This window comes from Dipodomys ordii, unplaced genomic scaffold, assembly GCF_000151885.1.
Source record: "Dipodomys ordii isolate 6190 unplaced genomic scaffold, Dord_2.0 Scaffold34, whole genome shotgun sequence".
Lineage (NCBI taxonomy): Eukaryota > Metazoa > Chordata > Mammalia > Rodentia > Heteromyidae > Dipodomys > Dipodomys ordii.
The window spans coordinates 8,442,638-8,464,595 of NW_012267250.1; the positions used below are offsets into that span (position 1 = coordinate 8,442,638).

Genomic DNA, 21,958 nt, shown 5'->3' on the forward strand with positions numbered 1-21,958 from the left:
TAAGTTTGAGCACTGCAAAAACAAGTGGACAAACATGAATCCTTTAAATGGCCCATGTGCTTTTCTAAGATCTGTCATTCATTGCCTATTAAAGTGGTTCAAATGCTTAATGATCAGCAAGAGATGAGTTTAAGCATCCGCTAGATGTACAATCATTATCTCCCCTCCCCCAGCTTTCGATGTTTTCAGATAGGCTCACAATATGTGTCCTAGGCTGGCCTTGACTTCATGATCCTGGCCTCAATCATCAATGTGCAGGTATTATAGTCATGAACTTCCACATCTAGACAGACCTAAGCTTCATTTTCAGCTCTTCCACCTACAATCTGTGTGGTAGTGCACAGTTACACACTTTTCTCAGTCCCAGTTTACTCGTTTGTAAAGTAGCAATGATAATAACTATATCAGACGGTGGCTTGGAACATGAAACAAATGACAGTCTTTTAGTAAAATGTGGCAGATACAATACAAAGTACTGGAAGAACTGAGATCAACAGTGGATGTCAAGTGAAGGGTAAAATAATACCCCAGATATTAATGCTATTCAGACATCCAGCGCAGCTATTTTCAAACTAGAATCAAACAATAAAATATAAATACAAAGTAGGAAGGTGATTTTTTTCTCTAAAGTCCTTTTTTAAAAACAACAAGAACAAAAAACCAACTACTGTTGTTTTTAACATTTATTTTGAGACTAGACTGAAACCTATTGCAAAGCTTGGTTTTGGTGGATTTCCAAAACTCTGATTCATTTCAAGTTAATTTATCTAGGAATGTCAATAGAAGAAAGTGAATAAAGGTCAGCCTGGAAGCTGAGAATGTCACTAAGTTTAGAAGGCTAAACTAACTGCACTACCATAAGTAACTCACAATACCAACCTCTCTGCCTGAAGAAAAAGAAAATCTGTAATCTTGTGGACCAATCTTTGCAAGGTGTTAAATGTATCTGAGTAATGCTGGCAATGCACTTTGAAGAGAAAGCAGCGTATTAAATGTCACTAGTCAGAGGTGCTTATCTTCCTGGGGACTATCTCTAACAAATCTTTAACCCCAGACTATGGCTGGCTACCTTTTGCCATCTGGCACATTTTAGAACCACGTTAGAATTAGCATAAGGGAAAGAAATAGGAAAGTCAATGTCTGGGTGTGAAGTGGAGGTAGGGATGGGTGGGGTGGAATAGGGTGAGAAACAACAGGAAAATCTATTAGCATAACAGGTCTTTTGGATTAAGGGTTCTTTCTCCTTTTCTATTACTGAGGTAACAGAAAACAGGTCTCCAGAAGGGCTCTCCAATTTGCATAATATTTGCTAACAAACCAACTAGACGAACATTGCAAGACATGAAATGATTTCAGCCTCAGGTGCTGGGTGTGATGGTGCGCGTCTGTAATCTCAGCTATGTGGGAGGTGAAGAAAGGAGGATATAGGACTGAGACTGGTCTGGATCTGAGGCTAATCCCAGGCAACACTGTACGAACCTCTCTGAAAAATAAGAGCAGAAAAGGACTGGAGGTGTGACTCAAGTAGCAGAGCCCTGTGTTCAAACTCTAGTAGTGACCAAAAGAAGATTGAAAAGAAAAATAAAAGAAAGAAGGGAGGGAAAATGGAAGAAAGGATAAAAGGAAGAAGGGGGAGAAAGGAAGGAAGAAAGGAAGAAAGGAAGGAAAATGAAATAAAGATGGAGTCTAATTTGAATAATCAGAATTACAGGCCATGAGATAAATGAAAAGGCTTATAGTGTGGACAGTAACAGTCGTGTGTGTGTCTGCACCCACCTGGTGGCTACCACAAGACTTCTAGTATCATTCACAGAATGACACCATCAACAGTCAAACAGTGATGCAACTATGTATATAATACTTTAACTAAACCTTCCAGTTCAGTCACTCTTTGAAGGCCTGCTCTTCATTGCTTTTGACAAAAATCATGTGGACAAATCTTGCCTGGAAAGCAAAGTCCACAAGAAGGAAAGCAGTCCAGTCAGAGAGAGGAGACAGGGTAGCCACTGCTATATTTCTCCTGTCATAGATAAGCCTGCGGTTATATCAAGATAACTCAAGGAAATGCAAGATGTTCACCTCATAGAAATTAATTGGCAAGATGCAAAATTAAAGAAGGATCTATATTACAATGGAAAGAAATTCAGAATCACTGCAGACTTCTTCACACAAAGCCTCAATCCAAGCATGGAAGATCAACTGCCAACCCAAACTGATCTACCCAGTGAAACTATGATTTACATTAGATGGTGAAACCCAAACCTTCCTTGACAAACAAAAATTAAAGGAATTCATGATCACTAAACTAGCATTACAAAGTGTTCTAAAGGGAGGAATACAATCTGAAGAAAGCAAACAAAATCAAAGAAACATATCCTAGACAAAAATCACTAGATCCATCTAGTAAGCCCAAAAAAGGAAAAATACAAGAAATCAAGAAAATGGCAGGAAAAAATGACACATCTCTATAATAACCCGAAATATTAATGGACTCAATTCTCCAATCAAAAGAAGAATAGCATATTGGATTAAAAATAAAATCCAGCCATTGTTTGCATTATTTTTGAATTGATTAAAGCTTCCACTAACTATATGTCTTTTAATATATTTACCTGTATGTCACATATAATGAATAAAAGATATTAACCTCTGATCTTAGATAAAAGAGTTCAGATATACACATTTGCACAAAATAACATACCTTTAAAAATAAAGAACCATTAAGAATGTGATAAAGGCCGTCAAGCTAACTTATAATAGAAAATAGCCTTATTTCAAAAGCAGCAGCAGTAGCAGCAGCAGCAGCAGCAGCACAGTCCCAAACACAAGGGCTTTCTTTCCTCTATACCCCGCAAAAAAATGAGTTAATTAAAAAAAAGAAATTAATTGGCAAGAGGTTCCTTTCTAATTTATTTTTGCATAAAATAGAAACATTTATACATAATTATACTAAAGTTCATTTTTTTATTTCACTAGGATTAGATTTATTTCTAGAGAAAAATCATAAGGATGAAGGGATAGTTCTTGCCTAGCAAGCTTGAGGCTTTGAGTTTAAATCCTCAGTATTAGAAAACTAACAACCACAGAGCATCAAATCATACAATCTCAAGGTTATGCACTAAAGTTGCAGGAAAGGGATGGCCTGCGTAGCCAGGCTGGGGTCTCCCCTTGAAGGAAAGGGCTGATATTCACCCCTTCTAATCATCTACCCTACCTTGACTGAGAAATGGGGAAGGAGCTGATCAGACCCTGGCACGGACACAAACACAAAGCTGACTGAGTAGATGCAGGAAAAGCCACTCACACTTTTATAAATGACTTCTGCTTCTATCTTTAACTCACAGAAATCCTATTAAATGTTCAGACTACAGTACACATTCTTCAGTCTTATCAATACTTCTCATCTGTTAAAAAGAAATGGATTTGATTGGCCTAATTATATGTACACTGCTATCATATCTTTGACCTCAAATCTATGTTAAGTCAAGTATGTCTTAACATGCCATACTTTTTATAGTCTGTTGCTCAACATTAGAACTTAGTTCTTTTTTAAGGCATATTAAATAGTAAAAAGTTATTAGAACTGGAAATAAGCATCAGGAAGAACACTATGTCTTTCATGATAAAAAAGAAAAATGGACCAGCATAGTGGTCCTAAAATATCATTAACAATACCAGTAAGGGCTTGGTGCCGGTGGCTGATACCTGTTATCCTAGTTACTAAGGAGACAGAGCTGACAATGGTGGTTGGAAGCCAGCCCATGGACTTTCCTGCTGGGAAAGACTCTTGTCACCAATAAGCTACTCAGAAAAAGATGGTGCTAGGGCTCAAGTGGTAGAGCATCAGCTTTGAGCTTAAGAAGCTCAGAGACAGCATCCAGGGCTTGAGGTCAAGCCCCAGGACTGGCACACAAAAACCCAAAACCCAAACCAAACCAAACCAAAAAACCACCAAGAATACTAGTAAATATAACATTTGGAAGATAGGGCATGAACTTCTTTTGCTCATAGGGAACAATACAGATGTCTAATGTAGGTGTTAAAGGAGCCAACCTGGAACCAGATAGCCAGTGACTGACAAACCGTGTTCCCTAGGACAGTTAATTAAATTCTTTGGCCCTTGTTTCCTCATTTAAGGGGCAAAGAAGTAATCTCATAAGGCTGTGAAATACTAACAATACTGGTGAGCCATGTGGAACAATTCAATAAGCACCCTTGCCATTCTATCTCCTGACACTTAAGGTATCTGATGAAGAGCAATCCACTTAGGAAATGGGGACAGGCTCTTCTGTGTCATATAGTACAAGTACTTAAGCCATACTGGACAGTTGCTTTCAATAATTATATCAGGAGACATGAAAGCAAAAGTTTAACTACACTCATCCAAGGCAACCAGTCTTCAGTTTATAGACTCATGCCTTTTATTAACTCCTATTTGAAAAGAATGTTTCTAAAAGCACAGTTGATGTTCTAAGACAAGCTGACACACAACCATCTGAGATGATAAAAGACATTTGAAGATGATAGAACAAGATTAGCCATCCCTTGGTATCAAAGGGGGACTTGTTCAAGATCCAACCCTCTGCAAATACCCAAAGGAACAGATAGTCAAGTCCCTTCTGTAAAATAGCATTGAATCCACATATAACCTAGACATATTCTCCTATGTGCTTCTTCTCTAGAACACTTCATATAACATAAATGCTGTTGTAAATAGCTATCATATTGTATTGTTCAGAGGGGAAAAGTCTGTACATGTACACTATAGATGCAATTCTCCCCCTAAATACTGATGACATACAATGGATTGAATCAGTGGGTAAGGATGACATAAAGAACCAACATAAAGCTTTCAGTCAGTGTGGCTATGAGCAGTGGTTTCTAACTACTGGAGATTTAAAACATATATATATACACATACACACACATACACACACATGTAATCCAACCATAGATATGCTGATTTTGTAAGTATTCATTTTTATAAAAGCTGCAGATGATATCTAGGTGCACTTGCAGATAAGAAATCTTTTTAATTTTGAAGCATTCAACTCTGGATACAATGAAAATTCAAAGCAGTTATATTCTCAAATGTACTCCCAGCAATCTCATAAGCAGGATTTTCCTCTAAAATTATCTGGCAAATGCCAAGACATGGTTTTATTATACATGTCCAAAGCATATTTTCAAATGACTCTGCATTAACAGGTAAAAGGGAAGGCAAAAAAACAGAGACCTCATGGCTAACCTCAACATCATAGTAGAAAGGATGCCCTCTGGTCTCTAGGGTGAATGGAGTACCTTACAGACCGATCAGGATGAAGACCTAGCAGAGAATGGGGATACATTTACCTCTCCCACTCACTTCTAGCTTGGCGTCCACAATTGCTTTCACCCAGCACAAGACCCTAGAAGGTAGGAGGAGTGGCCACCTGCACTTATCACCCTGGGTCTCAACTGTATTTTAACTATGGCTAATGTGCAAACAGAGGAGTCAGCAGGGACAATGAAGAGGCAACTGGGCTTTTGGAGGGAGCAATGCACAGTAAGTTCATTCTTATTCATTCCTCACCTTTACTTGTCGAAGCAACTTTACTTGAACAATGATAAGCTAGCTTAAAATTGGACACTAAGTTATGTATCATAGACTTAAGAATTCTAATATTAAAGACTTTTTTCATGCTTTCCAACAGAACTATTATTCTGGAAAAATGATGCAAATGACACAGACTAGTATCTTCTGAGCACTCAGTTCTAACTCACAGTGCTTCAATGCACTACTGAAGTAAACACTTCTTGGTCATACATGGTATAAAGACTCTCCTTTCTCACAGCCTCTCTCCAGAGCTCAGCATTTTCCCTCTTCTCCAAATACCAAACATGAATTACACTCTTCACACATGTTGTAAACAAGAGCAAAGTTCCACTGATTGCTAAGGTATCCATTTCATGCATAATTTCATAAGTTTTATAGAGTTGTCTTAGGGTCAAGAGAATAAGGTTTTGTTTTGTGTTTTTTTAAAATCTAAGTATTTTTTAATACACCTTTTAACTTTTTACTACAATTAGGAGCATGAAGACAGCAGGATTACCCTACTAGGCTAATGATCCTATTCAACCAGGATGAGAATCCTTCAGAAAATCTCAAACAATACCTGGCTACAACCAGGAGCTTAGGTTCATTATTTGAGACAAAGGCTTTCTCTGGCTCTAACACCCTCTTGAACCAATTACGTACTATTGAACCTATGACCAATGTTTTTTTATATGTCTGACCAAATGCTGAATAGCCTTTGTAGTCTCCTGTGAAAGGCCTGCTGGCTAAGACTGTCCATAAGGTGTAAAGCATTCTTCTACCATGGGCCCTTAGGAAGTACAATGAACATCCAGATGTCTGACATCAGCATGACTAGACAAGTGGGAGTTCCAAAAATCTGAATCTTCAGCTTAGGCATAAGTGACTACCAGTTACTCATCAACTTCAATACACCTTCACTATGCAGTGATTAAGGAAGGCTAGTGTGATCTCACCAATTATTTCTGTTGCTTAAATGTTACAAGCCACTCTGAATTCATTTTATTGTCTAAATAGTTGTATCCATCACTAGAGAGATCACTACCATATACATTTAAAACCAGTCATTTGGGTATGTCTAGAATTATCCTATAAACAACTGGTCAACACACAGCAGGATTGTGTTACTGGGACTTCTTGAATCAACCCAATACTTATTTAATTGTAATGACTAGGAAGAAGAGATTACACAAATAAATCTAACAGAGATTCAGGGAAAAAACAAAAACAAACAAAATCCTATCATGACTTGAGAAGGCCCATTACAGGCAATTTTGAAGCTAAGAAATAAAAAACATGACCAACCTAATCTTTAACTTTCTGCTACAAACAATCCTGAAAAATTCCAATGTGCATACATCATTTGCTTAGCAAACATTCATTTGAATGTCAGCAACTTTCACTGACAATTATTATCAACTGTCTTTAAAAGGAATCTTTAATTTTTTCTTGGCCTTTGTGAGTTCTCTTAGGAATTGGAGGGACATTGCTAATTCTGGTACAATTACTTCTTTTCTTGAAAGTACTAGTATGAGAGTATTTACAAATGCAAAATCATATATATGTATTTTGTTATGGGGCACAGAGTTCCATTAAATTATACAATGCCAATTCATCAATCAAATAATATTTGAAGAAGAATGCATACCTGCTCTTTGGATGGCACAAGGAGCTCTTCAATCATCATGCTGTCCCGTGCATAGGAGCTTCTGTTCAAGGTGTAAGACCTATCCGAACTGAAGGAGCGGAGGCTGTTGTATTTACAGTTAACCATTCAACAGTGGTGGATGATGATGATGAGATGGATAAAAGAAAATTAATGCATGCAACTTTAAATAACAGGCAAGATGGCTAGAAATATTAACAAATGTGTCCAGAAATACAGAAATGAAATTCTTTATATTGGGAAAATGTCTTGAGTACCTATGACCTCACGAGCAGGTCTTATTTCAAATGAAGCCAATTGGTCTGAGTATCTGTGAGATGAAATGCATGGAAACTTTGGATGTTTACTATAAAGCTAAAGGAAAATGGCATTGAGAAAAATGTCTAGGTAATTGTTAACATGAGAAGTAACAGAGGGTAAAACCTTTTGGTAGAGTTTCTTCTCTTTTTGGTCCCGGTTAGCTTTCCTTGAACGATGGCATGGGATTATGGGAGTGTGTAATAGTTCTTTGGGAACTAGTACTGGGTTTAGAATATGGAGAGCTCTGTCTGTAGTTGTTACCCCTCATGGACATTATCAACAAGGAAGACATGTTTTGAATATTCCAGCATGATCCTCTTTGATATCATTCTGGCCGCAAGGAGACATTCCAATATCCTATCTGGTTATTTTTTGTTTCTCCTGCTTTCTACTCTTTTCCTCCTCACTCCTTTCACTGCTTTCCTTGCCAGCCACTTCCAAATCACGCCTGCAGTCCTTTTGCTTCCCAGAGTTACAGCTCTCCAGAGGTCCAGAAGTGCCATTTAACCACATTGACTTGGAAACTAAAAGCCATTAGAGAAATAGACTATAGGATTACAGCTCTACCACATCCCTTGGTTACTTTGCATACATCTACATAGGTCATGCAAAGGTCAATTAATGACAATTAATCTTAGTCTTGGATTAATGCCTCAAGATTTTCCCTGAACAGGGAGAGGATGAAGACTGGTAAGGAACTGCTCCCAGGCCAATCTCTTTGATAACTTTTAATCCCCTCCTCTTTTCTGATGAATTATGAGACTTTTTATCTTGTCCTTTGGGAATTGAGATATAAAATAGAAAGTGGCTTTGATGGAGTCTAGAACTGGCTTCTCAGCAATAGGGTATGCCACAGCTAGCATCATTAATCAACTTCAAGGCTTTGAGATTGTCATTGGTGGAGGGATAAGGGCCATTAGAAACTAGCACTTTTTGTTTCTTCTTCCCACTGCCTACATAAGTAATAAACTGTCTAGATTAAATGTGTCATATCATGGCTTTACCACTTAAACCATGGGTGCTAGCCTTGTCTTACATATGGTTGACTAGAAAAAGTGCAAAGAAGAGTTCAATAGGCAATGATTTCTTGCTTTGTACAAAACTGTTTCTTTTTTTCACTGCTTACTGCTCTAAAGATAACCTAAAGATGGGCATCCTTCTGTCAATGTTCTGGTATTATAGGCATCATTCTAAGTGTCTACACAAATGGATGATACATTCTTCAAGGACTGGAGCCTTAGTTTTCATCAGAATCTAGGAATGACCTCTTGAATGAAAAATAACAGAGTATTACCCCTTCCCACAAGGCTTTACCCTTGGCACCAGCAACTATGATTCTTCCTTCTGGCCCTTGTTACATTGGCAAGCATTTCCTTGTTACTCTTGTTTCTTTTAGTCTCTTACCTACTCTCAAATACAGTGGAAGCTTTCTAAAAGCAAGAATTTTTCATAACTTAACAATGTACAATAGAACTTTGTGCTACAATAGAAATATGCTAAACTTATGCCATCCAATATCATTGGCTATGGAGTACTTGAAGTGTGGCTAATATGGCTGAACAGCAATTTTAACTACTTTGGGCTTAAGTAGCCTTATAGGGGAGATGGCTACGCCACTAACATGGTATGTTTCCAAGTATGCCTAGCTCAGTTTCACTTTGTTCAATTGATATGATTTGAGAGGCAAAGGGAGGCTCAACTCTGCCCTGGACATGCTTTTTTGAACTGACGATTCCCATCAGTGTAACACTCATAGCACACGAGACAGCCTTTTTATATAACTGGACTAGAACTCTAAAAAATTTAAATATTCATGTCAGCTTCAATATATACGATTCTATTTTAAAACATCTATATGGAATATCTATAGTTTAAAAAGTATCTGCAATTAAAATACTTTTTAGACCTAGTTTTCAACTACATCTAAGATTTGTTGATAGTTTTCCAACACTTTCTCTCAGGACCCGTGTGCTATCTCTTAGCTTTTTCAATCAGGGCTGGCACTCTAACCACTCAAGCTACAGCTTTACTTCTAGCTTCTTGATGGTTAATTGGAGATAAGAATCTTATGGACTTATATGCCTGGGCTGGCTTTGAACCACAATCCTAAAATCTCAGTCTCCTGAGTAGCTAGGATGACAAGTATGAGCCACTCATGCCTGCCTGACTTTCCTTTTTTCCATATGAGTGACAACTGCAGAACAGAGCTCAGAAATGGGAATGATGGACAGAAAGGTATAAAGTTGTATTCATTTGGAATGATATCTAAAGAGTCTCTTCCCGAGCATCCCAAACCATCCTTTGGTATTAAGACAGAATCTATGAAAGCTAACCAGCTTCAACGTGAATCCTAATATGGTGGCATTTTTCAGGTACTAAAATGATTGGTTATTTGCTTGGGGTGTGTTGCAAGTATTAAAGTAGGTTTTTAACTAGGGCCAACTGAATTATTTGTAGCCATCAGAGTTAGAAAAGGGAAGTATTAGAACACATGCCTCAAAATTCTAAAATTATACTACTAGTCTACCTAGCACAACTCAAATGAAAAAGAGCAACCAGCACACAGACATCCCTTTTGCTTTAACCCCAACGAAACTTGCTAAGTTATTTCATGCACTATACAAAGTTTAAGGGAGAGAAGTTCCTAAGTTTTCAATCCCTTTTAAATAAGTACTATTTCTTTTTCATTGTTGCTTGCTAATTTTCTCAACCACAAACTTGATTTCTAAAGCTGAGCAGAAAAAAAAAAAGCACACTGTAGCACATCAAAGCACATGACAACATCGAGGAAAATAAAAATGAGCCAGGGAAGGGCAGAGGCATATGGAAAAAGCACCATGTCTTCTTACCTTATCTTGGGACTATTAAAAAAAATGTTTAAAGAAAAAAAAAAAAACAGGAGAAATAGAATGCAAAAAATCAGACAGGAAAAAAAAGAAAAAAAATGTTATGGTTGAATGAGTTACACAATTAATGTATTCTTTTTTTTAAATGTTACACTCAGAATAATTTACTTGATAATACTCTTAATGTGCTTTACAAATAACTGGCTTTATAGTTTTAAATATATATTTGCCTCTGAGCATAACATGAGTTGCCAACATAAAAAAATAAAAAGACTTCCACAGAATAGCAACAAACAATGGTGCAACCAAATTAGAAGTGTCATAACCTTGAAATTATCTTCAGAAAAAAATTCTAAGAGGTAGTATGTTGTTTTCATATCTCACCGGGTACCAGCTGCTAGAATTTTCCACATGTATCAGATGACTGATTTACAGAATGTGAGAAAGAAAAGGCAGCTAATTATTGGATTATAAAAGCTAGCAAGATATAAGTAGATGAAAAGAATCTTGGAATCCTTTAAAATTCTGCATCCTCTCCATTATAACTTGTTGCTATCTGCCATTACCTGAAACACATTATTTTAAAGTTATTTTTCCTCTTCTTCCTAATGACACCTGCTACAATAAGACTTAAAGGCCTTTCAAAGAAATGAATTTCATTAAGTTATATGAGATCCAAAACTATGTACAAAAGACTAACTCAAAGAAAAATCATTTCAGTATCTAAACTGGACCAACCAACCACACAGCGAATAAACTCAAGATTTACTTTGTGGGAAGTGCCTTCACTATTAGACAATGAAACTTTTTACAACAGATTCTTAAACTATAGGAAAATGTCCTCAGGGTTTGGGCTTAGAAGGTTTAATTATTAGCTTTAAAATAACTTTACTGTCAGCAAACACTTTGTTAATCCACACCAGAAAAAGAAGTCTCCAAATTCTGGACAAGGTCCTGTTTCTTTCAAACAGTGTAAGAAAAGTTTGAGTCAAGGTTTTCCACGTACAAAAGTTTTATGCTTCAGTTGTAAGGAGTGAATGTACCATCAGGCCCAGTCTGTGACTTTGGTGTTTCTGTTGCTTGCTTACTAGATCTCTTTGCAAGCAAAATAATGGCACAGTTTCACTGATTGTCACTTGATAGACAACTTTAATAAACACACTTTTATTCATGGGTGTGCTCTTCTATGTCTCACTCATGAATTCTTTCTGTAACAGAAAACATTCATATGTGTATTTTCTACTTCTTTACCAATATGATTTTCTTTCCATACAGAGCACACTTTGATTTTGAAACACGTGACTCAGCTTTGACAAGGGAACTCATTTTGTTACTACGCTTGAAGCATGACTATAAAGTGGGAGAAAGAAAAGACAAACAAATGATTAACACTTTTGATCATGTGAAATTAAGGACTGAAATCCACAAGAAAACAGCAGAGCACAATCTGTTGGAGCCCAACTCACCTAATTCACATTCTCATTTAAAGAACACGTTCTGGGATTATGTGGAAAATGAAAATGATGCTGGTTTGTGACAGATCATGGTTGGTTTACATTGAATATGGCAAACAGCACCGGTGAGTTACCTGGCAGAACGGGCTCCAAGGCTGAAGCCCATGTATCCTTCGGCAGGCAGGGAATCATCACCCAGTTCCTTCAGGTCCTGTGGCCCCAGATACTTGTCAGTGTCCCCAGTCAGTGCATCTTCACCTGCAGGGGTACAGAGAAAGGCATGACAGGAAGTCTTTCTTTTAACCGAAGGGTCACTTTGCTGTGGAGAAAATGCTTTGATCACTAGCAAATCACCCAGTTTCCGTGTCATCTTCCCTAAGCTCCTGGGTAATGTTTTTTTTTTTTTTTTAATCACTGCCACATAGAAGGGAAAAAGTGTAGGTAAAAGTTAGTGCAAATTCAAGGGTGAATTTAAGGAACATATTCAGTACCAGTTTTAAAATAACTCCCCTCATCCTTTCCTCCCCTTTAAGCTCCAGCTGACTAGAAAGATCTTTCTTTGTCAGTTGGATTTTTTGCCCCCTCACCCTTGATGAAGGCAGCTTGTTTGAATGGACATGGATTGTAAAAATAAGACCTATCTGTTCATGACTGTGCTTAAGATTCTATGTGGGAAGGGAACACGTTTTGAAAACAGTTTCCTTCTAGGATTTCAATTTGGGGCTTTTGTAAGAAACTAACAAGTTATTTATGCGAGCTCTAACTGCTCACTGGGCAACCTTGGAACACACGAATGTTGAACTGCTTTAAAATCTATCAAATTAACAATTTAGGCCAGCTGTCCCCAAGCACTGAAACTCCTGGGGAGCAACTCTGCTTTCTGCAGAGATAAAATGAGGGCTTCCCTAGTTGGAAAAGGGAACTATATAAATCATTCCTTATCAACACAAAGAGTTAATCACATAAACTGCTTTTACTAGCTACACAAGCCTAATATGACCTCACAGGGAAAACAACATTCCTAGAGTGACGGGGCAGGTTTTTCCGATTGTCTTCTGCCCTCTGGGAAGTTTTCAGTCCTTCTCAAACTGCAGCAGAAGCTGGGGAAAAGTTCCATCCATCCATCCACACACACACACAGACAAATTCTCTCAGTACTTTTATTCCCTTCTGGACACAGAAAGAGTTTCAAATGTACCTAATGGCTGCAGTTTCTCCAAAATAAGTGATTTATCTACCCAGTTTTTCCTCCATTCAGTCAAATTCACAATTTGCATTCATTTAAACTCAGGAAACCAGGAGAGAGCAACTTTTAAACAACCAATCAAGTTTAAAAACGCAAAACACACCACCACACGGTCAACTACTGGTAGTTTTTTTTTCCCCAAATGTAAAAACTAAACAGATCAACTTGCTACTGCTACCCAGAAAGACCAGATTATTTTAAGTAGCTATTTACAGCTGGATTATCTGTACATGCACTCTAAAACAAACCCAGCACGCCACCCAAGCACAACTTTAAAGATCTTACTCTTTGGTAAAGCCATTTTCACCAGGATGGGCTGATCAAATGTTTCCCAGAGGTTTCCAGGAATTCCTTACGTAGTGATTTAGAGACCCAACCTCTAAACCAGACCCAGCAAACCAATCCCTGGACAGGAAGGAGCCACAGAGTTCACCACAGTTGCAGAGATGTCCTCAGCCTCTTGATCTTGCAGTAGACAACAGGGGAATTACACATCTTTTTCCTCACTCAGCAGAGTTCGAAGATTTTTCAAATTTTCAGAGCAAAAAAAAAAAATCTGGCAAAGCTTGAGATTAAAAGCCTTTGGGTCACTTTAGAGACATCCTTTTAAAGCGCCTTCTGATTGGATTAAGAACTGCTCTGGCAAGCCTCTTGCAGGACCGACTGGTGACCGAGATGCAAGCCCGGGAGTTATTTGTATGTAAATATGTGGATCACTGGGGTGTAGACTTTCCGTAATTTGATACCCGGGCTCTGTGGTCACTGCAGGGGTAACTGAGACCGCCTTACACGGAGTGTGAAAGCTGGGGGTGTTGAGCGTAATCCAGAGGCGACTCCTCTCAAATATGAATGAAGAAAAAACTGCCAACAGCCCACATAGGTAGAGGACAAATAGTAGAGGAAAGCAAAGAAGTGGCCCGGGCGGGGAGTGGCTGGGAGCTGCAGGCAAACTTTCAACTTTGTTCTCAGCTGGGAACACCGGGAGCCTGGGTTATTTATGGTCCCTGTCAGGTGGACAGAGGGGAGGGAGAAAGAGAGAGAGGGAGGGCCTGTCCTTGACTGGAGATTGTGAAATCCTGGGGCCCAGAGAAGCTGCCCTGACTCCCAGAACTCTCCAAGACTTGCTGAAGTTCCCTTCTCCCCCGGCGCCTCCTGGGAGTCGGAGGAAAGGTGTCTGAACTACGGGGTGTCCCTCTCAGCGGGGTCCTGGGAAAGGATGGCTGGGGGGAAAGGCCTTTGTTGCTGGGAGTGGAGAGGCAAGATCTAGGGTCCAGGCAGCCACTTTCCTCTTACACCAACTCCTCTCTAAACTCAAGGCCTCTCTCCTAGGTGGTTATACCTTGTTTATTTTGGCAATGAGAAAAAGAAAAAAACCTAGTGGGGCTTATGCATTGTCTGTCTGGGTACATAGGTGAATGGCCTTTCCCTGCACCTTAATGCTCTTCTCCCTCACAGTTGGAGAATGTGGCTAGGAAAGAAACAAAGGCTTTTTGAAACTTCCATGCTGAAGTTGGCCATTAGATGCACCTAATCCCTTCGGGTGGCTGCTGAACTATACAGCGAATTGAATCTGATGAAGTGGGGGACAAAATGTATAACAAATAAACAGAAGACTCCCACATTATCAAGATGACCTGATAAGTCTGCTCAGCTGGGCTAGGAACACTGTCTATCTAAGGGAACTCACTTATAACACTGGATCGAAATACGGAATGCTATTCCCAAGCAGAAAAGCAATTTTCCAGCTGGCACTAGTCTGGGGTTCTCCCCCCCATTTGAAAAACAGAACCCAAACTAGCAAAGTCTTGCTTGAAGACTTAACATTCACTCAAACTCTCCAACAAGGCCTGGGCTGCATGGCCCCTTCCTGTGGAGTTCTTGTCAACTCTGGCCATCCTTCCACACCCACCATCCCCTCTCCTCAGAGAACTATTTCAGTTCCTTGAATTCCTTAAACTTTTCGACTTTGAGCCTTTAAGAGGGGTGCACCTTCAGGAAGGAAAATTTTCCCTTTCTTTGCTACTCGGCTAATGGCTAATTTCTCCAGTCCTTGTGTCTTCTGAGATGCTCTCTGGCCTCCCATTCAGCATGTGGGGTGGATATAAATCACCTTCTTAGTCTCTCCCATTGTCTAACAAGATGACCTCTTTTTTTCTTGGACCAGGCATATTGGCAGCACACTATAAATACTTAGGGAATTTATGGTTTGAATAAGATATTGGTTTTGGTTTTTTTTTTGTTTTTAAATCTCCAAGCCACAGTTATTTGGCACTTTTCAAATTAAGCTTATGATCAGCATACTAAGTTTCAATGAAAGTAAATTTCTATTATTCTTTACCTATCCTTCTAGGATTTCTGAATGGTTACCAAAAGAAGTCCTGGTCAAAGTTGTATATACATTTGACCAAAGAGTAAGTAAAATCAAATAACCTGATGATGGGAAGTAATTATGTGCTATTTTACAGTAGTAAAATTACTTCTCACAGAATTTAGAAATAAAGACAAGGCTAAGTGGGCACTGGTGGCTCACGCCTATAATCCTAGTTACTCAGGAGGCTGAGATCTCAGGATCCTGCTTCAAAGCCAGCCCTGGCAGGAAAGTCTGTGAGACTCTTACCTTCTATTAACCACCAGAAAAACAAAGTGGTGCTGTGGCTTAAGTGGTAGAGCATTCACTTTGAGCTAAAGAGCTTAGGGATAGTGCCCAGGACCACAGTTCAAGCCCCACGACTGACCAAAAAAAAAAGACAATGTTATTATTTTAAGCCAGTTTTGAGAAGTGTATGTGCTAGATTCAAATCCAAGCTCTCCCACTTTTTTCTTTTCTTTTTGGTGCAGGTACAGAAACAAGAATTCATAAAGCTTACGCTTGCTTGGGTTTTTTCCACCCCCTCATTTGTTCACAGCTGGCACCTACTAGTTGAGCCATAACCTCCAGTTCCAGCTTTTTGCTGGATTTTTTGAGACTCTTGAAAACAAGAGTCTCATGAACATTTTAGCCTGGGCTGGCTTTGAACCATCATCCATAGATCTTCGCCTCCTGAATAGCTTGGTTTACAAGCATGAGCCACCATTGCTCGACCTTTGAAATGTTACTTAATTGCTTTGAGTCATAGATTCAACTTTTATAAAACCCGGGTGTGGTAGTTCATTGAAGGACAGAGAGGCCAGAGGATTTTGAGTGTGAGGCTAGTCTGGGCTCCAGAGTCTCAGTAAACAAACAACAAACTCCACTGCCACCAGCAACAACAACAAACTGGGATAGTAAGGCAGCCTTTATCTAAGACTAACCTAAAAATTCTTACAATGATTAACTGAAATAATGCATCAAGTAATGACTTAATCAGCACTGGGACTATTATTAGCTTTCTCTGGTGCCCAAATATCTATATGGAAGAGTTAGATGCTTAGTATTTAAATTGTTTTTATGTCTACTGGTAAACAAAATAAAACAACTATAGCAGCAAATTGTCTTACTCTTTATTACCAAACTCTAGGTGTGGCTCAATATACTCAAGAAATACTGCTGATTGAGTAAATAAAAATAAATAAATAAATAAATGTTTAGACAACAAAATTAACCCATTCTCCTAATACAACTTTTTTTTTTCAGGTAAGGGGTAGGTTTATTCATCATTCTGGCTGGCACCAGGCCATCTTGGCCCTCCATGCGGTGGGGAAAGGCCTGGGAAAGAGAGCTGGGAGAGCTGGGAAAGAGAGAGAGCTGGGAAAGAAAGAGAAAAGAGCTAGAAAAGAGAGAAAAGAGCTAGAAAACAGAGTGTCTGGGAAAGGTGGGAAAGAGAGAGTTAGGAAAGAGAAGGGAGCTGGGAAAGAGAAGAGAAGGAAAGAGCTGAGAAAGAGCTAGAAAAGAGCAGAGAGAGCCCTAATAAAACATTTTATAAAACATGACTATATTAAAAATTAGAAAGCAGGGCTGGGAAGGTGGCTCAGTGGTAGAGTGCTTGCCTGGCATGCATGAGGCCCTGGGTTTGATTCCTCAGTACCACATAAGCAAAAAAAGTCAGAAGTGGTGCTGTGGCTCAAGAAGTAGAGTGCTAGCCTTGAGCTGAAGAGCTGAGCTCCCAAGCCCAGAGTTCAGGCCCCACAACTGACAAAAATAAAAAGAGAAAGCAATGAAATGAATTCGGAGCAATATGTTAACTTCTTCAACTTTACTATATAATCCAAAAATAATTTTTTTCACAGCTTCTGACCAATAGGTATGGGTGTATAAGCCAATCAAAGTAATTCTATTAATGGACTACAATAATTCAATGAGAAATACATAGGTAAAGATAGGTAGCTAGGTAAGTAGGTAGGTTGATAGATAGACAGATAGTTACAATAAGCTCAGTGGCTCATGTCTGAAATCCTAGTTTACACAGAAGATGGAGACCAGGAAGACTGCAGTTTAAGACCAGCTCAGGCAAAACATTCAGGAGATCTCATCTCAGGAAAAAAAAAAAAAAGCTGACCAGGTCATATCATGTGGTACACCTGTTCTCCCAAGTGGATTGTGATATAGCTGACCTGGGCATAAATATGAGATCCTATTTAAAAAAATAAAAAAAACTAAAGCAAACAGTGATAGAAGCATGGTAGATTGCATATCTAACAACTGTTAAGACTCCGACTCCAGCACCACCCCCAAAATACATACACACACACACACATACATACACACATACACACACACATTCACACACACACACACACACACACACACACACACACGGTAAAATATATTGTTTCCAGATATGTTTGGTACAGCAGAATAATATCTGTGTTAAAGGTTAAATTTTCTATTGTTTGGAAAGAGGGATTAGTAGTCTTTAAAGTTGTCCTCATACAACTTTGTGCTGTTGTGTTGTACCCTTGCTTGAATCTGGCTTGGACAGAGTTGTGAACAATAAAATTCAAAGAAAGTGATTTTGCATGACTTCTATGTTTGAGATCAGGAAGCTCAGTGTCTTAGAACATATGTTCAGGGTACGCCAGTCCAATGTAAGACATCTGGTTACCTTGACACTACTCTGTTAGAAAGAAGTTTACTTCTGGAGGGTTGGGGAAAGAGAGAGACAGAGATACAGATAATGCTAGCCAGTGCTCAGCTGTCCCAGCTATCTTAGATGAAGTGGCAGACCTCTGCAGGAAATCATCATCTTGGACATCTGGTCACATGACATCTGCCTCAGCTGCTATCTGACTATCTAATCTCTGAAAGATTCCAGAGAGCAGCTGAGCCCCACTAACTCACAGAGCCCTGGGAGATAATAATATATAAAACCACTGAGCTTAGAGATGGGCTGGTACAATACCAGAGAGAAATGAGAAATGATAAGGTCCAAAAGGTAAGCCAGAGAGGTCAACACTCGCTACCTAATGCATCCCTAATAAATTACAGTTCACTCAGTGGTTTGTTATCAGATTAGGACAGATAAACACTGGGAGGAGGACAGCAGTCAGCACCATTAGAGAAGACCTCTTCTGTGCAGCACTGACTTTATACCATGCATCTTGGGTACTTATTCACCCATGTTTGTCAATAATATACCAGAACAGAGAAAGTGATTTAAGGAGAACACAAAACTCCTCAAATCTACATAAATCCTACCATCAACCACAAAATGCTAATGCCATTGGAAGTACTTCTCTTCAGTTTCCTGGATATCCTCTTTCCTAGTCCACCTTAAATCATGACTTGGTGAAGAGATTTCCTGTACCATAATGAACCACGCATAGATTCATAAATTTTCATGAACAACAAAAAAGAGAAAAACACAAGATTATTTCAAATGATCATCGGGACTATAAGTGGACCAAATAGCTGCATCCTCATTCCTTTTTAGATTTCAAGTGCATGATATAATCTACTTAATACAACTTCCTTTCCATCTTGCAATGACGCTCTTCTTGCTAAATAAAATAGTTCTCGGCCTAATATTTAAATGTGTCCTTCTCTCTTTCCTCTTTACATTCTTCCTCTCCCTGTAATTTTCTTCAATTCCTTTTCTGTCCTATCATCAGCATTATTTTTTAAGAAAATGAAAGTTGTTTTCTCACCTGGCTAGAGAGTTGAAACATAAAATAAATTTCTTTAACTAACAATATACAATTATACTTATAGACATTTTGCTCAGGAGTACTTGTCATGTGAAATTCAAAATCTCTCTTAGATATGTATTTCGTAACATCACAAAGGCAAAATTCATAGTACAAAATGCCTCTAAATAATAGTACAAGATAGCTGAGTTGCCTAAGATTGAATAAACTGAATTAGAAAGAAAAAAGAGGAATCTAATGTCTATAGTGACTTAGTAGGAGGTGGATTTAAACTCAGTAATAGTATAATATACAAGTAGTGAAGGATAAGATTTCAGATGACTTAAATTTATTGTGAATCATTCTTTACAAAGTGATTTTTTGATCATATAGTAAAGACAGAAAATGAAAAGTAGTGAGAAAGTATGTCCCTTAACCAGTTCCAGTCAGCACCACAGGACTGCAGAATGAGATCAAGTCATTATAAGTAACACATTATTCATTGAGCATTTACTATGTTCTGGGCACTATGCTTGCTGCGGTACATATCTCATTTAACTCTTGCTTCCTTATCAAATAGAACTGAGAGCTCCATTTCAAGGTCATGAAAACTCAAACTACAATTAAAATATGGGAAAGGTGGGATTAAAAAAAATCAGTCATTTTGACTTCCTAGTATGCTAGCTATAGAAAACTTAGAATGTTACTAAGAAATTGGCAATTAAATGGTAGACTCCAGGAGGGCTAGGGTTTTTGTCTGGTTTGTTCCATATCCAGTGTCAAGAATTGCACCTGGAACACAGTAGATGCTCAATGAATGTGTAGATTGATTGGAAGGTTGGTGATTGCCCAGCTATATCGTGGTGCTGAGAGGGAGGGAGACTTACTTTTTACTGTAAATTCTTGTACCTTGAGAGTTTTGTACCATGTGCGTCTATCACCTATTCAAAAAATGAATAAAATTAACAAAACAGAGTAAAACACAGGGATGGCAGGATAATCATATAGGCTATGAATTCCATCCACCAGAAATAGGACTGCGGATATGTCACAATCAGCCTGCTAGGGTTAGGCAAGGAGATGGTACAAGTACCTTTAGACATGAAGGGAAACTCAAGATGGCAATATTCTACCTTATTTGCTTCTGTAAGAGATAGAAGAGAAGCTGGGTACCAGTGTCTCACATCTGTAATTCTAGCTACTCAAGAGGCTGAGGTCTGAGAATCCAGGTTCAAAGCCAGCCAGGGCAGGAAAGTCTGTGGTAGAGTGCTCAAGTGGTAGAGTACTAGCTTTGAGCTGAAGAGCTCAGGGACAGTGTCAGGCCCATGACTGATAAGAGAGAGAGAGAGAGAGAAAGAGAAAGAGAGAGAAGAGAAAAAAGGAAGGAAGGAAAGAAATCACAAGACAGGAAGATGAGGATGCATGTTATTAGTGTGTTTCAGGTAGCTTCCCTATGTTTTCAAAGCCGTGGTTTATGATCTGTAATATGTACCAGAAAGGAACTAAAAATATGCAATCCTAACAAGCTGCCTATGTGAATCTGATGCTTCCTGGTCCAGCCACCACACTGGGATAGCTGCTGATTTAAAGGAATTGTATTAAGTACAGGACATCCATGTAATGACAGCATTGTGTGTATAGAATTAACTAGCTAGTGTCCAGATAGGAACTAACAGTTGTAATTAAAATGCCAGCTTCAACAACTAAATTGAATTAGATAAATCGGGTCAAATTTCAGTATGCATATTTATATCACCTGACACCTTGCTGCTGTGTCGGCCTAGGGTAGCCTGGGAACTCTCACTCAGGTAACTTGCAACATTGCTGATCTACAAACCACATCTGGAATACCCAGGTGGTAGGCACATCAGTGAGATGTACCTTGGGAAAGACCAGGATGCAAATAATATAACTATTGTACTGCTGTTTACCTAATGCTTCCCAGTGACAGACTGGACACGTGTGCTGTACACCTCATTTAAACCTCACCCCTGGGGTGAGGTCTCCTTTTGTAGGTAAAGAAGTGTATTTAGACATGTGATTTATTCTTTCAAACTCTGATGTTAAGGCAGGGACAGAAAATCTAATTTGGAAGCTACATAATCAGATTGCTTAAACCATGGTACCATTATGGCAGGAGATGAACAAGAGGAGGTACAGGCAAAGTACTCCAAGGAACAAAGAAAGGCAGCACTTTGTATTGAGTCTATTCAGCCAAGGTTGAGTGAAGGGTGTGTGGCTTGAGACAGGAAGAGAGGAAGAAAAGGAGCCAGCTTGAATAAAGTGAGAGGTTAATAAGATGTAGGGAAGGACTGGTTTAGCTCAGATTTTTAGGGCCCTTGAAATTAGATTATAAAGCAACAATTGTCATCCACAAGCTGGTGACTCATGCCTGTAATCCAATCCTAGCTACTCCGGAAGTTGCGATCTGAGGATCTCAGTTCAAAGCCAGCTTTGGCAGAAAACTTTGTGAGACTCTTCTTGTTTTTTGGTCAGAGAGCTTTGAGTAACCACATTTTGCCAATCCTGGAGCTTGAACTCAGGGTCTACGCACTGTCCCTGAGCTTCTTTTGCTCAAGGCTAGCACTCTACCACTCTGAGCCACAGTGCTACTTCTGGCTTTTTCTGTTTATGTGGTACTGAGGAATCGAATCCAGGGCTTCATGCATGCTAGGCAAGCACTCTACCACTGAGCCATGTTCCCAGTCTTTGTGAGACTCTTATCAACAATAAATGACAAGAAAAAGCCAGAAATGGAGCTGTGGCTCAAGTGGTAGAGTAGCCTTGAGCAGAAAAAGTCAGGGTCAGTGCCCAGGACCTAAGTTCAAG

General features: G+C 38.9%; 1 protein-coding gene across 7 annotated transcripts in view; it reads right to left on the reverse strand.

Annotated features, from left to right (window-relative positions):
• The window catches only part of Ank3 (ankyrin 3, node of Ranvier (ankyrin G)), a 292,644-nt gene that overhangs the window by 77,359 nt on the left and 193,327 nt on the right, over positions 1-21,958 (reverse strand). For 3 of the 7 annotated variants that reach the window (XM_013017148.1, XM_013017147.1, XM_013017146.1), the window contains exons 1-3: positions 13,373-13,982; positions 11,976-12,099; positions 7,224-7,326 (exon numbers count right to left, since the gene is read on the reverse strand). In XM_013017148.1, the coding sequence (XP_012872602.1) occupies positions 7,224-7,326; positions 11,976-12,099; positions 13,373-13,388 (243 nt within the window). In that variant the 5' untranslated portion in view covers positions 13,389-13,982. Of the gene's footprint in view, positions 1-7,223; positions 7,327-11,975; positions 12,100-13,372; positions 13,983-20,016; positions 20,071-21,958 lie in introns of those variants that run through there. The other 4 variants (XM_013017143.1, XM_013017142.1, XM_013017144.1 and 1 more) reach the window with 3 other exon arrangements.